This window comes from Petaurus breviceps, unplaced genomic scaffold, assembly GCF_028583685.1.
Source record: "Petaurus breviceps papuanus isolate PSGF00001 unplaced genomic scaffold, PetGlider_PUasm1.0 37, whole genome shotgun sequence".
NCBI classification, from domain to species: domain Eukaryota; kingdom Metazoa; phylum Chordata; class Mammalia; order Diprotodontia; family Petauridae; genus Petaurus; species Petaurus breviceps.
In genome coordinates, this window is record NW_027186296.1 from 5,551,643 (window position 1) to 5,568,490 (window position 16,848).

At 38.1% G+C, this 16,848-nt stretch overlaps 1 protein-coding gene across 1 annotated transcript in view; it reads right to left on the reverse strand.

Annotated features, from left to right (window-relative positions):
• The window catches only part of AVEN (apoptosis and caspase activation inhibitor), a 183,834-nt gene that overhangs the window by 703 nt on the left and 166,283 nt on the right, over positions 1 to 16,848 (reverse strand). The window contains exons 3-5 of the mRNA XM_069097664.1: positions 12,588 to 12,658; positions 3,355 to 3,450; positions 899 to 1,226 (exon numbers count right to left, since the gene is read on the reverse strand). Coding sequence (XP_068953765.1) covers positions 899 to 1,226; positions 3,355 to 3,450; positions 12,588 to 12,658 — 495 coding nt within the window. The remainder of the gene's footprint in view (positions 1 to 898; positions 1,227 to 3,354; positions 3,451 to 12,587; positions 12,659 to 16,848) is intronic.

Here is a 16,848-nt window from a genome sequence, read left to right on the forward strand (position 1 = left end):
GATTTTTTACTGATGCAGATCATTCCTGCCCTCCCCAGACAGCACATCTAAGCAAATGAGGACTAAGTAGGCTAAAGTTATATAATTCTGAAATTGAGGTTCACAAATTCCTCATTATTGCAACCCTGGAAGTTAATGAGGTGTCTGATATTCAATGGGAAAAAAAAGAAAATTGCCCTAGGAGTCTGTCCCATTTATTTGCACTGTAGCCAAAACAAATTTTCTTTTTTTTTTTGAGGGGAAGGTAAGGCAATTGGGGTTAAGTGACTTGCCCAAGGTCACACAGCTAGTATAGTGTGTCAAGTGTCTGAGGCCAGATTTGAACTTGAGTCCTCCTGAATCCAGGGTCAGTGCTCTATTCACTGCACCACCTAGCTGCCCCAACAAATTATTTTCTTACCTGTTATCTGAACAAAATAAAAAGTACAAGTCCACAAAAAGCCCATGGCAATAAGGGCCAGTTTCCAGAAGATATGGTAGCATGTTCTAATGGAGAAATGTGGGTGATGGGTCTGTTCAGGTACATACCTAAAAGGCCTGATTCTGAAAAAGACTAGATAAAAAAGGAATAGGCTTGGAGTTATATGTATCCTACTATACTTTAAAGCATGGAGGGGTTTAATTTAAAGCTTCAGGTTGAAGGTCATAATCAAGTCTGCAAGAGTATGTGGGCTATCTCCATAGTGGGGGGGATCCTCTCAGAAAGGTCAGCTCAGAGTGAAGCAGAGATATAAACACAAAGATGGATCTCAGTATACAACCCTGGATCAATGTCAAATGTCATTAAGGCTACATATGCAAGATGGAATTAGGACAAGCCTGCCTGTTGGCACTAATAAACCAAAATAAAGGAATCAGAAAAGATGAGGGGAAGGAAAAAACAAAACCAAAGGCATACCATTTTCCTCTTGGACCATCTTTCCATCTTTTTTGGCTTTGGGATCTTGAGATTTATGAGCTGTTAGAATGTTATCTTCCTCTTTTACTGGAGCATCTAAATTTAGCAGCAGATCAAGTTCTTCATCTAGGTGGTCAGTAGTTTGCTGCAGTGGTGGAGTGATTTTCTGAAAAGCTTCTGAAGAGCATGGCCTAGGTCCATCTTTAGCTGTGGGCCCTGGACGATTGGCAGCATCAGAAATCAAGGGCCATCTCATCTGCATACCCAGCGCCTTGCCATCTTCCATTTTCTTTGGTTTCATCTGGGGAAGCTCTAGAGGAGCTGCAGCCTTAAGAACCAAGCACAGAACTGAGTTGACTGAAAGAACTTGTGATACCACATAGAATCAGCCTATCCTTGTGTAAGTGGGAACACAACAAAACGGGCTACCTGCTGCCTCATTCTTCTGGCTAAACAGTATAGTGGAAAAAGCAATTGAGGGGAGTCACATTTTCTCTAGTTCTATGAATACCCATCATCTACTCTTCTACAGAGTTTGATTCCTTTTCTAAATTGGCTACGACTGTTTAAATGTCAAAACTGGTTTGGGAAATCATATGCAAATGCAAGTGCAAAAATGCCTCGGGATTCATTTAATTAACCTATGGTATCTTATTAGGAAATGTGAGAGCTGAAAGCTCATCCAGTAAAATTCTACCTAATACAAAAGTTCTCCTCTCCAACTCATATATTACCTGAGTTCCCATCACTGTAAGTGTTCACTATTTCAGAAAATAGCTCACTGCATTTTTAGACAGTTAGACAGCACTTTTAGACAATTAGAAAATTCTTCTTAAATTGAGCTGTTTTCTTATAATTGGTCCTACTTTTGCCCTCTTAGATCCACAGGAATAAGACTAATAATGTCCCTTCCCCATACCCACCTCCCCTTCAGATACTTGAAAACAAGTATCATGCCCCACCTAAATCTTCTATTCTTCAAGTTAGATATCTCCATGCTATCAGTATCTGGAAATTATGTCATGTAAGAAAACAGTTAATCACTCCTGCTCATCCTTCTCTGGGGGAGCTCCAGTATAGTCCTCAGACTTGCTCCCTAGAACTGAATAGAATACTCCACAAGATTTACTTTTCCTAGACATTACACTTTAATTAATGTAACCTAAGATACCATCAGGTTTGTTTTGTGTGTGTGTATGTGTGTATGTGTGTGTGTGTGTGTTTTAGCAGCCATTTCATATTGTTGGTTCATGTATTGGGTTTGCAGTAAAACAGACAAACAAAAAATCCTAAGTTTTTTTCATGTGAACTGAACATTCCCCTCAAGTCAAGGCTTTCCACACTAACCTGCATATATATCCATAAAACATTCCTCCCACCTCAACTATTGAATCAGATTGAATGGGGTTCTATAAATAACTTACAGAAAAAGGGAAAGGTTTTGCAGCTTGCACTATGCAAGATTTCTATAAGAAGATTCATATCTACCTTTGGTAGTACAATGTATCTATTACATCTGTGTTTACTCAATGTCTTTCTGCATAAATCTTCATGTCATTAAAAAAAATGAATGTCACCCACAATAAGTCATTGAAAAAATGAAAACAATTGAAAAAAATGAAAAATGTAATGAATAATACAAAGATGAGTTGGCTAGTGTTCCAAATAGAAGCCAGAATTACCCTCCAATCTTCCTTGTTTTGATTCTTCATATGTAGTAACTGTTCCCACAGTGATACTATACCAATCACAATGATCACTATTGAAGTGCCCCTTCAAGGTCATGGGATTTATTTTTGAGAGTTTTTTCACCAAGTTTCCAAAGTTCTGTTTTCATAACTATACATTTATTCTAATACCTTCCCCATTGCAACTGCCTGTGTTTTCAAAGAACACAAACTCATGTCTCAGTACTCTCTAGTTGTACTTCAATGGATAATAAATGTGATCCCTTGTAAATCAAAGCAGATTTACTATGCATAGCTCTGTGTGTCTTTTCATCCTGTCCTCTGCTCGACCCCCAATTACTATCAGCTCTGACTTCTGCCTTCTGAGCTGGTAATCGTTTCTCTTTGAACTAAAGTGAACACTAAGGCCTTTTTAGGTCAAATAGTCTGTGACTCTCTTCTTCCTAACCCTGTGGTCCTTCTCCTCCATTCCCAGAACCCCATTGTTAAGTGTCAGAGATGATATTCCCTGCAGAGCCCCAAATGAAAAGGAAAAAAAAGCATAGCACAGGAAGGACCACAGGCACTTGTCCCATGAGCCTCTGGACAATATAAGTTATGATGCATGCAATAAGTTGTTGATGAAACATCAAACATCAGAAATGGCAAAAGTGGATTCAAAATCAACTGTCATGAGGCATCTACTCTTGGCAGGAGAGCTGGGAAGATAAAGCTTCCTTTCTCCTGTTCTTCTGTCCCCAAACCTAAATATGTTTGAAGGAGTGTTACCTGGACTAATTCGGCAGCCACATTCAGCCGGAGTGACAGAGGCAGTTCTTGAAGGGCTTGGACCAATGACTCACAGTCCACATAAAGGGCTGAGATCTGTAGCATGAAATGGCAGAATGAATGTGAGGATTAATAATAACCTTCTAAAATAAGGGGAAAGCAGGTAACAGGAAGCAACTATATGAATTCATCATTCATGAGTGATTTTGTTTTAGACTCTTCCTTACTTTCTACCATACCCGAAAATTCATGATTGTCCCCCTTGGAGGACCTAGGTCCAAATTATGACAAGACCAAGATAATGAATACCACCAAAAGCAGTAAAAACAAACAAACAAACCCAAAACAACAAACTTTTAGTAAAGGTGACAGGGAAAAAAGCACTAAAAAGAGAAGGTCAATTTCTAGCAGGAAGAGAAGTCCTGGCAAAAGTACCTGGCTGTACAGGAAACTCCTGGCATCAGTGGCTCAATCACAATCCAGATGACAACTTCATCAAATCCATCAGAAGCTCCCTTTTTATCTAGACTGCCTTTTAGCATGCAAGCCACAAAGTCACATGGGTCACAGAGGCAGTTGTTATAAATAAAGATGTACTGAGGCCTGACTGGGGACAGACAGCAGTCACTACTTTGTTGAGCAAGTGTTACACATACTTCCCTTAGCTGGGTTTGGATGGCAGACAACTGAGACTGTATAATCTATCCTTCCATAAAAGTCTTCCACAAACATTAGAACGGTCAAAGTCAAATTACGATGAAAGCATATATGTGATGAATAAGCCCACTGCATCTATCAGGCTTGTTTCTAGCCCACATAATTTCCCTTACTTGGAACATCCTTTCCATTCCTATCCAAATCTTATTTTTCCATATGGCCCAACTCAAATCCTGCCTTCTCCATAAAGTGTTCTACCATGATTTCTCCTTCCTATGAAATCACAGCAGTCACTAACTATTGAGTTCCTTTGGCACTTATATACTACCCTTGAAGATCTTTTATGGTATTGTCATATCACTCATTAATTCATGTTGTTATTTAACTTTTTTATGCATGTCTTATTTTGCCAACTGACTGTAATTTCTTTAAGGGCAAAGACTAACTGTAACGTATCTTTGTAAACCACATGATACCCAGCACAGTGCTGAGCATATGATAGTCAAGCATTTAGCTATTCAATGCATAAAAAAGAGCGTAAAGAATTTGAGTAAATTTAAAATAACAAATCATTTTTTTCTTCTTTAAAGACAAGTTTTCCCCTAGAAATATTTGAAAACTCCTGGTTTGAGTTATGCAATAATATTTTATGGGCATCCCAAGAAAGATCCTGAATCTTTGACTCACCAAGCATCCATGTACAAAGGTACCACATTACACATGGAGTATAGTTCTTTCAAGTGGAAAGCACCACCGGGACTCTACTGTATCCCCTTTGGGGATAGAAGCAGAAAAAATTAATAGAAATCAAACCTATCATGAATTTCCTCTGCCCAGATCTCTCTCTTACCAAGAATCCCCCATTTGAAGAATCGTAATGGACCAAGAGGCTAAACTCTCATTTCCACTTCAACTCTCTTTTCTCAAATCCCTCTATCTCTATGGTATAGGGAAGGGGGATAGGAACAAAAGCAAAAGGGAAAAGAGAATACTAAAAAGAATTTAAATAATTTTAAAAGGCCAAATGTACAACACACTCATCAGCAAACCTGGATATCCTTCAAATATATCAAACAGTCCACTGAATAAGACTTCCTGTATCCACCCATCCAGCTTTGCACTGAGAATTCAAGAAATAAAGCAGTCTGGTTACATATATCTCAGTCTTCATCACCCAAATACGCTGTGCCCTTTGTAATAAAACCCTGAAAAAATGTTGCTGTGACTTCTGCTCTGTGGTGTTTGTTTAATTTCCTCTTCTGAGAAAATTGTCTTCAAGGATCAACTCCAGAACCAAGCTCGACTCAAAGCATTTCCTAATTCCCTCACTTAGTAGTACTATCTTCATTTGCACATTATCTTACGTGTTTTATCAGCCCAAGAGAATGTGAACTCCTCGAGGGCACAGACTAGTTTCTAAGGCCCAGAGTCAAGCCCAAGAACTAGCCATAGAATACAGTTTACACTTAGATGTTTATTTATCTTCCACGACTCCCTCCAATGACTCTCAATTCCTTCAGAATGCAGAATTTACACTTCATACAATTCAGTATTTCTTAAGCCCCTATCATGAGAGATTGGGCAGCTAGGTGCCAGTGGAAAGAACTCCAGGCCTGGAGTCAAGAAGACCTAACTTCAAATCCAGCCTCAGTTTCTTACTAGTTGTGTGACCCTGGGCAAGTCACTTAATCCTGTTTGCCTCAGTTTCCTTATCTGTAAAAATGAGCTGGAGAAAGAAATGGCAAATCACTCTAGTATCTTTGCCAAGAAAATTCCAGATGAAGTCACAAAGAGTTGGACACAACAGAAATGAACAACAAAACAAATGGGAAACTTGGTCCTCTCTCATCCTGAGCTGGCATGAGCCAAGAGGGCATAGTAGATATCATAGGGGACTGGCTGGTTCTTATTAGCATGTGCAGAATGATAAACTGATGTAAATACTATGTGGATTTTGAAGCACATATAGCCATACATTCTGTAAATGGTTCCAGTCTGCAGACCACATAGTGAATAAGAGTTTCTGTGATTCGCTGCAGCTGCATAGCTGGAGTCCTTCTCCTTAGCTGACTCCTGCTGATGGTGCTCAGGTAAGAGGAGAGAAAAAGTGCTGCATTGGGAAAAGGCCAGCATTTGTTCTTTCATCTTAGCTGAAGGATATTGGAGTCTATTGACCTTTTATCAAAAAGTCAAAGAATCAAGTCCATACTGGGTTTTTCAGCCAGCCAGTCTAGTTTTGAGGTCAAGAGGAATGAGGAATGACATTCAGGACCTAGGCCAAGAGTAGTTGAGACATAGGTCCATCTGTCACCAATACTACTTTCCCAAACTCCTATGAGATCTGTTTCTTTTGATTTAAGATTATACCCTTCTTTAACAATACATTCATGTGTCTTAGACTACCCAAGTCTCAGTGATACCAACAACATTTATTAAAATATAAGCTCCTTGATAGCAAGGACTATTTATGTTTTTTCTTTAGGTTTTCAGTCCTTATCTCAGCACATGTTATGTTTAGTAAGATTCTTACTTTATGATTGACCTCCTAGTATTAAAATCAAAATTTGACTTCATTACTCCTACTCTGTGTTAATAATACTAAAAGTATAATTCCCAACCATGTTTTCTGTTATTTTTTTTCTGAGAATTACTTGGCAATTTCTCCATTATAATTCTTCTTTCTGTGCCATGCCTATTACCTTCTATAGTTTCTTTTTCTTATAGCTGAAGGCAAATTAGGTGATGCAGTGAATAGAATACTAGACTTTGAATCCTGGAAGACCAAGTCAAAAATCCGGCCTCAGACATTTACCAGCTATATGACCTTGGGCAAGTAATTAAGCTCTCTTAGCCTCTACTTGATCATCTATGAGAAAACATACTTCAAAGATTGCTATAAGGATCAAATGATATAGCATGTGTAAAGTAGTATGCAAAGTTAAAGTGCTATATAAAATGCTATTCATTACTCTCTGGGCATTTTCTTCCTTTCCTGAAATTTCAGTTTAAAGCTTTCTTGTTCAAGTCAACAAATGTTTAAGTGACAACTATATGCAAGGCACGATGCTGGTACTGGAAAATACAATGAAAGGCAAAAAAAAAAAAAGCTCCTTCTCACAAGGAGTTCATAGTCAAAACAAGGAGAAAAGATGCAAACCAATGTGTATGAACAAAATATATACAGAAAAAAGCTGGAGGCAGTCTCAGAGAGTGGGTGCTAAGATTAGGGAGAACTGGAAAAGACTTTTTACAGAAGCCTTAACTGAGACTTGAAGGAAGCTTGGGAAGTCAAAAATAGAGACGAGGAGAAGAGGTCCAGACCAAGGGGACAGTTAGTAAAATGGCCAGTCTAGAGCCAGAATGTCATGGGACAGGAGCAGCAAGGAAGCCAGGATCACTCAGTGACCAAGTATGAGAACAGGAATAAGTTGTAAGAAGACTACAACGGTAAGAAGTAGCCAGGTTATGAAGGGCTTTAAAACACAAACATGGATTTTTTAAACTTAGAGGGAGTATTTTTTTCATTTGGTCATGGAGGTAATGGGGATTCAAGGCAGTTTACTAAATGGAGGGTGGACGGGGGAGTGATATTGTAACATCTGTACTATAGGAAGATCAATTTGACAGTTGAGTGAAGGGTAAATAATAGTAGTGAGAAGTCTGAGGTCGGGAGACAAACCAAAAATTTATTGCAATAGACCAGAAGTGCTAAGGGCCTGCACCAGAGTGGTGGCAGGGTCAAAGAAGAAGAGAGGATGCATGTAACAGGACTTGACAACTGACTGGACATGGGAGTGAGTGAGGAGTTGAGAATGACTGCCAGCCTGGGTGACTAGAAGAATGGCAGTACCTTTGACAGTAACAAAGAAGTTAGGAAGAGGGGAGGGGTTGTCCAAAAGGCAGTTGGAGATGAAAGACTCTCGGAGGTCAAGAAAGAGGTTAGGACTGGACAAACAGATCTGAGAATCATCTGCATAGAGATAACAATTGAAACCATGAAAGCTGATGAAGTCGCTAAGAAAAATAATGTAGAAGGAGAAAAGAGGGCACAAGATAGAGAGTTAAGCAAAATGCCTACAGTTATGATTTAGTGGAAGATTCAGCAAAGGAGAGTGAGAAGGAGCAGTCAGACAGGCAGAGAACTGGGAGAGAACTAGAGAGAAGAGAGTATCAAAGAGAAGAGCTGCAGTTTCAAAGGCTGCAGAATGGTCAAAAAGAAACAGTATTGGAAAAAAGGTCATCAGATTTGGCAATTAAGAGATCCCAGGGCAGCCAGTACAAAGGAAGAGACTGAAACCAGTCTATAAGAGACAGTAAGAGAATTAGGATGGCAGAGAGGACAATCTGTTGGAGAAGAAGGAAAGGAACGGGATCATCTCTTCATGTATAGAGATTTGTCTTGGCAAAGAGAAGGACTACATCCTTATGCAAAACAGGGGGCAAAAGAAAAAAGTTTCAGAAAGCATCAGAGTGATGTGGGATGAGGAAGAAAGAAGAGAGAGCTCCTAGCGAATGGCCTCAAGTTTTTCAATGAAATATGAGGCAAGCCTCTCATTGAGAAAATGGGGGGAGGAAGAACTATAGGAAATTTGAGGAGGGATTAAAAGGTTTAGGAAAGCCTTTCTGGTAGGTGGGATTATGACTTGATTAGAGAGATGCACAAGGACTGCCTTCATGCTTGAGGCACCAGTTGAGATCATATAACAGATTTGTAGTGGACATATTTTTGTGATTTTCTCCAGCTTCATTCAACAGCCCATGAGTAGGAGCCATGGTAGAAAATGGTGGGAGTAATTCAAAGCTAGTGTTTGGCAGAGCAAAATCTTTGATAGAATAAAGAGGCAAAGGAGAAAGACAAGGTTTGGAGATGCAAAGCAGAAGGAGAAAAGCAATGACAATAGCTTATGATTAGATAAAGGAATTTCAGAGTTCATGGAACACCTGTGAGATAGAGCAAGCTCAAAAGATTATCTCTGTGTAGCTGTGGTGGGATGAAGGAATAGCTCATGGGAACCGAGTAAGTTGAGAAGTGGGAGTGTTTGAGGAAGTATAGGTATGTATGCTGAAGTCACCTAATATGACAGCAGGAACAGAGAAGAAAAAGATTGAGTCTGGCACTGAACTCATTGAAGAAGGAAGGGGAGTGTTCTAGAGGTCATTAGACAATAGCCACAGAATCCTGACTGGGTGATAAATACAGATTGAATGAAATTCAAAGGAGAAGCTAATGGGTAATGATGGTAGAGGGAGAACCTGGAGTAGCAATATGGAGCATGGAATGTTTGAACTCCCAGAACACAGTCAGTAAGGGGAGAGGGAGGATGACTACGAGCGAAAGTACAATCAGGGCTGGAAAGGTTAGCCAGGGAGGAAGCTGTGTTATCAGGAGGGAGCTAGTTTTAGGAGGTTTCAGTGAGTGCAAGAAGATGAAGAGAACAAAAAAAGGAAAAGGTTTTAGATGAAAGCAAATCTGTTACCTATGGAACAGTCATCCTACAGAACACAGCAGGAAGATTAGAGAGCTTTAGAGTTGGAGGTCTGCAGGGTTCAATTAATGGGGATAGAAATAAGGGAATAGGCAGGGGGAGACAGAGAACAGGGTTTGAAAAATGACAGCCAGAAATCTGGAATCACTTGGAGGACAGTATGCCATGAATAACTTCAGATAGATTATGATTAGCCATATATGTTTGGCCTCAGCTGGAGCTGACCTGGCTGTCCCATTGAACATCAGCTCCTCTGGGAGGTAGGCCCTGGCAAGGTCACTCCTGTGGAGATGTAAGTGGCTAGAGAGGCTACCTGGAGTATGATATTCAAGGTGGCCAGTCTACCTGTGAAACATATTCCTCCGAGCTTTTGTGAAATGTACTCAATCTTGCCAAGAGGCCATCATTATTGACATTATACATCAAGTCCTAAAAATCTAATCTTATGTTTTAACCATAAAGTGTGGCATATGGTCAATTGTATATTTCCAATATCTCCTTTTCTCTTTCAGAGACATAAGGTTTCACTATGCTCAACATGCTTCAGTTTCATACTCAGTACTTATGAGTCACTGGAGATATGGTCCAAATTTTTTTCTGGAATTACTGTTTATATTAATTCCGCAAATGCTCAGTAAGTGTCTATTAAGGGCAGCACACTATGTTAAGTGGTAGAGAAACTGGTTCAAAGTTTAGATAAGACACAGTTGTATCCTCACGAAACATACACTAATATGGAACTAATGGACAATGGTAACTATAATACACAATATTATATGACAAACACCTTAAAAATTACATTACAAAGTCTATGTGAGAAGCAAAGGAGAGGTCTTTGCCAAACAAGAATATCAGGAAAAGCTCCATGGAAATGATGGTACCTAAGCTGGACTTGAAAAGAAGCATAAGAATTTAAGAAGGGAAGAGAGAAAGGGAGGATATTCTAAGCATAGTTAATAGTATGAGCAAAGGGCCAGAGGTAGGATAATGTGGGTTAGGCTCAGAAGGCAAGAGAATAGACACACTAGTACATACAGACCCCAGATACACGAGGAAGTTAAGGACAGAAAGGTGGGAAAGCAGAAGATTGTTAAGTAGTGAAGAGAGGATACATCATCATTTACACCTGTTAATTAATTGATACTCTTATCAATATATCTAAATCAACTAACTAATGGATAGTATAATTTTCTTAAAGAATTCAAGCCATTCTTGATAGTCTCAGTCAATGTCTATCAATGCTTACAGCTAATCTTGCCCTTTTTTTTTAGCTCCTTGGTAACAGGTAATAGTAAGTCCTCAGTTAAACACAGTTGAAAGCTACCCAAGATCCATTGGGTTTTGGTGCTTGATAAAAATGACTTGCACATTGGCAGCCACCCTTTTTCTCTCTATTAAAATATAATCAATTTCATTTGGTGCTTTTCAGTTTACAGACGATCTAAAAACTGATTTTTAGCAGCTTCTACCCTTTATTATGTTCCTCTGTCTCCATAACTGCAGAAGCACATTTTTATCATGGACATTTTTCTTTCCTTCATGGCTTGCCATTGCCAAATAATTCACATCATCCCCCCTATGCCAGATATAGTATTTCTTTCTGCAGAGTGCTGTGTGATCATTTCCACAATCGATTTCTCCCTGCCTCTATGACAGGTAGGCATTGCAGCATGATAAGAGCTGGAATTTGGGGCCATTACCTCTGTTCCTTAGTCTGTTGAGTAAACCAATACACTCCTTCTAATGCTCTTAGAAAATTCTAAGACTAATTATCAGATAACTATTGTTGTGTTTGTCCTTTGTTTTCTAAGAGGACCATGACATCAAGTTCTCCTTCAGAACCATCTGGGTCCAGTGGCCAGATATTCATCAGGATGACTGGAGATGGCTCAGGATGCAATGGGAGACCCTGGTCCTTTTAACCTAAGATCTTTTCAGTTTCTCACTTTGGGTAAGGCAACACCCATTCAGTGAATAGGCCTCTTTAAGAAGTGATCAAGGGATGTCCCCTTTAGTAAAAAAACAAAAACAAACACACACACACACACACACACACACACACACACACACACAAACTGGGACAGAAAATCCCTTAGGGTTGTTGGCCAAAAGAGAAAGTTACTATTTATATTCACTCTGAGCCAGGAGGGCCCAAAAAATAACTCAAAAGTGGTGCTCAGGCAGGGACCTATTGTTGTCCAATCCGTAAAATCAGATAACTATATTCCAGCCCAAGAAAGAGTAGGAGATAAGCAGCCCCAGATAATATTCCAAGTAGCTATAATTGAGATACCTTCCTTTTTTAGTGTCTTCATTTGAAAGAAAGGAGAATACCTGTTAACAACAAATACGGTGAGGTTTGGTAAAACCCAGTTTGACAAATTATCAGAGCTCTGAAAGAAAAATTCAGTACAGAAAAAAAGCACAACACTATTAGGATTATTATAACAAATCAGGTATTGGGGTCATTCATTGAAGAACATTAATAGCATCGTGTACTAATGTTACATCGTAAGTCTCTTTATAGACTATAGGCAAAAGAAGAGATGAAGTATATTTTAAGTTACTGAATTATTTTCTTCAGGCATAGCTTTAAAATATTACAGGAAAAAAAGACATTAAAGTATTAGGAAAGAGAGCCACTCACACACATCAACCCAAACATCTTTGAGATCAGATCTACACTTTGAAATTATTCAAATAATGGAGGTCTTTTGGTTTAGTGATCCAAATAATTCAAGTACCTCTAAAAGGTATACTTTTGGCTGAAGTAGCAGAGTTAATGAAGTAACCTGTACTTTTTCACTATGGGCAGCAAGTAAAAAAGAATGCTGGAGATGGACTTGGGAAACCTGGATTTGAATCCAAGCTCTGCCATTTATAATTGTGTCCTTAGGCAAGTCACAACTAACCTCAGCCTCAGTTTTCTCACTATACAACTGATACAAAACTTGTATTACCTGTTGTTGTGAAGAAAGTGGGTTGTATACCTTAAGGCATTAAATTAATATTAGTAATTATTTCCACATGAAGAATCAGGTTAAGCAAGTATATATATTAACATTGCATGAAGAGAAAATTCCAACCTACTTGTTTAGGAGATGAAGCTTCAGTATCCCATTCTTTTTCCTCTGCAAAACGAAACTGTGAAAAGGAGTCACCTGAAGACAAAACAAAAAATACAATTCCAATTAAGAAGCCAAAGAAACACCTCTATTTCAATAACTTGCTTTTTTTCTCCCTGAAGCAAAATTCACGTTTCCAAAAAGTCAAACTATGTGGAATTCAGTTCAATTCAAATATATGGCTCATTACCAAAATTCAAATTCCATAGCACTTGTTTGAGTTCCTGGATAAAGATTTGTGAGCATATAAAGTGAAAATAAACAATGCAAGAACATCATTAAAATAATCAAGTTAATCTGGGTAAAGGATACAAATAATGAAAGAACAGAAATGGTGAACTAGAAGGGGGCAAGGAACAACAGGTCTATGAATAAGAGGGATATGAGTAAGAATTGGAGTTGGAAAGACAGAAGATTATGAACAAAGAAGAGAATTTCAGAGTTCAAAGATGTTGGAAGCGGTAATTTCAAAGGACTGTGATTTTTAAGGTGTGGCCTGGTGATAGGTCCAGTAGGATACAACTCAAAGATTTATAGAGACTGAGAAACCGTGAGGTAAAGAGTGCTAGAATAATCAATAAGAAGAATTTTAAAGTCACTAAATGGCAGAGGACAAGGTAGAAAGGAAGACTGTGTGAGCCAAGTGCTAACGTCATTCGAAAGAATATCCTAGAAGTCAGTCAATGACTGGCAAGAATGGGAAGCAACTGGTAGCATAATGACTCTGAAGAACTACAAAGAAGTTTCTTTGAAGAATGGTGATAGAAAAATAGTCTAGAAATAGAAATCAAGAAATATGCTGCTCCCTACTTCAGTAGGAGATGCAAAGATAATGATTGGAGCTGTGCATTATCACGGGTGGGACAGGGGAGTTTTAGTTCATTTGAAGAGGGAAAAAAAATCCAACATACAAATATTTATTTACAATGGAATGGGGATAGTCAAACCCAGGCCTGTCTCCCAGTCTTCTGCTGTATATATACCATGTTGTCCTTCACACTAACCACTCCCCCCAATTGTGTCTAACACAGTGTCTCTGCCCAGCAGAGAGCTTAACACACTCTAAGAAAACTCAGTAACAATTCATTGACTGATCCACCACAAAAGTCCTACTCCAATATCTTATCATGAAAGTGACTATGGATTCTTGAAAGTTATACCAATGAACTACAAAAGATCTCTACAAGTTGTGTGATAATGGAAAAGGCCTGGAGCCATTTTTTGGCAAAGATTGGTCCTACTGTCCAAGGACAAACCTAACTGAATACAGAAAGTTTCACCACCAAGTGATAGATTTCAAAATCATCCTCAATCTTGTGCAAACCACAGTAATTAAAGCAGAAAAGTAGAAAATGGGGCAAGATTCTAAGAATCAGTTTTTGGAATGTCTGTAACTGTTAAATACTTATGCTCTAAATGTTAAATCCGTCTTTGAGTGAACACATTACTAGATGAATTATATATAAGTATTGGCACTCTCACTATAAATGTGACCAAAAGATATAAGAAGTATCAGGTAAAGAGAAAAATGACTTATAGGTTCTCTTTGAAAAGGAAAATAGGAGAGTTGGCAGAATTGATTTGAGTGCCTCAAACCAAGAAAAAATATTTCATGAGACATCAGGTTATCATATTTTGCAGTGCTCATGAGTATAAGCAGAACAACTACCATGACAATAATTTCAGCTTATATGTCAACATCTGACACAGAAGATAAAGTAAAGAAATTCTACTAAGAAATCATGAGGTCCTCCCAAATTAAAGTAATACATTTTAATTTAATACTTCAGTGCAAAAGTAAACAAATGTTAAACTTCTCATTTCTGTAAATTATTTGGAAAAAGACTCCATCCATGTATGTAGGGCATTTTTTATGAAAATAAAAGGAACAAATGATATTATACATCCAATCCTATTTTTATATTCACAAACTGAAAGGTACAAAGAAATATGAATCTATTGTGCTTACACATTGTATACTTTTTTAAAAAAGTACTGATTAAGTAAAATGGAATTTTTAAAAGCTTTCCTTCAACAAGGTGTATCCCATACATATGTTAAAATTATTAGAAGTTCTGTTCCTTATTTTCAAGCTTCAAAATCATGTCTCATCCTAGAATTTCCCTCAGCAGCTGAGGCCTCCTTACCATGTAGCCTTCTCAATCTGACATATCCATCTACAAGACCTTCCCCCCTTCTCCCATTGGTAAATAATTCCTGGGGCCTCCATTTTGTGTAGAGGCTCAAGTCAACCATCATTCACCTCCTAACTTCTGGACTTCAAAACTAGGCCCTTCCCCTGCCTCTAGGTATCTTCATCTTCCTCACCTTTTTTTGGTTCCCTTTTCTGTGTTGTTTTCTTCCATTAGAATTTAAGCTCCTTGAGGGCAGACTAATTTGTAGGGGTTTTTTCCAGGTATTTATTTGTATTCCCAGGATTTAGCAGCATCCGGCATATAGTAAGCACTTAATAAATGCTAGTTTCCTACCTTCACAACAAAAGAGATTACTTTGCTCAATAATTATATGACAAATAAAAATGGGAAACAAATGTGTGGCAGAGGTTTTTGTATTGGTGGATGTCCAGGACAGAATCCAAATGGAAGAGGAATACTCTATAGATCATAAAGTATTCTGTTTTCATATGACATAATCTGCAGCAATCCTGGAAACATTGCAGAGTCTTCTAAATGAAATCTACCACCCAAGAGAGTCTGGCAAAATACTCACAAGTACACTGCTCACACAAAGAAAGAAAGAAAAAGTCCATTTCTGCACCTATAAAATCAAAATACTATACTTCTATCTTGGGGTTTTTCTGAGGCAAATGAAATGCATGTAAAATACTTTGAAAACGCAAAAATACTATATAAACACTAGCTGTCATTATTATTGTCAATATTATGTCTATTATCCAGAATATAACATGGAACTGAATGGACAATCTATAAACTTGGTACATATGTTAACACACCTTAGATAAAGGAGCCCAAAAACTGAAGAAGAAGATAAAACAGACCTTTAAAAAGGTCTTTAAAAAAATCAGACAGAGTTTTCAATGATTGAGTCTCTCAGTGAAACAAAAATTTGGCTTTTTAACACTGATCTTCTAGTGGTGTTTTACAAGTATAAAATTAATCCCTCTGCCTTCAATGAATCAAACTCAAGATTCAGTGGAAGGGCAAATGAGCATTGCAGAGTGAAAATGGATGAGATATTAAACATATATGTCTAGAAAAAGAAGGAAGTCATGGAGGAACAGCAAGCAACAAAGACAGCCTACATGTTGTACTGTTATCCAAGTCGTGTTAAGAAAACTCCCGGGGGCGGCCAGGTAGCACAGCGAGTAAGAGCACCGGCCCCAGAGTCGGGATGACCTGGGATCAAATCCGGGCTCAGACACTTAGCACCCACCCAGAAACACCTGGCTGTGTAATCTCAAGCAAGTTACTTAACCCCAATTGCTTTAAAAAAAAAAAAAAAAAAAAGAAAGAAAGAAAACTCCCAGAATTTTGGGTAGGCCTCTTGTGGTGTAATTATAGTCAGACATGCACTGCAATTATACCAGATGAAAAAGCATGGGTAGGTTGTAATCTATACCATGAATGGGAGGACCCATTTCCATGAGATTATAAATATATGGAAGTTTGGACTAAGATGAATATTCAAACTTGCAAAGTGGATAAAAGAAAAAAGTATTATTTGCAACTAAAGTATCCTTTCTGTTTAAAAAAAAACTGTTCAGTATGGTGTTCCTTTAAATAGCCAGATTCCACAAAATATTTAATCTATACAAATTTTAGAATATATATCTACTTCATAGAGTGGAAAATGCAATCATCAATATTAAATTTAAGCCAGGATTCCTATTCCATCATTCGCAGAAAAGACTCTCAAAATAGCCTTCACATACACTCTAAACCTGGTTAAAAATTTATGGCTCCCCACTACCCCTTCCAGGAGAGAAAACATAAGAAACTAAGTCACAGATCTAGGACAGGTGTGAGAATTTATACTCATACCTTCTATATCAGCAAGAAAATCAAATAGCCACCTAGTACAGCCACATTTGTGAGTGAATGAACTGACAAGGGTCAGTTTTCAATGAAAGAATGATAAAAGTAGCATTAAGGAAGAAATAATTTTCATTTTTGCAGAGGGAGTGTTGTATAATCATTTCATTCAACTTCAATCCTACATGCACCTGGACACAGAAGAGAAAAAAC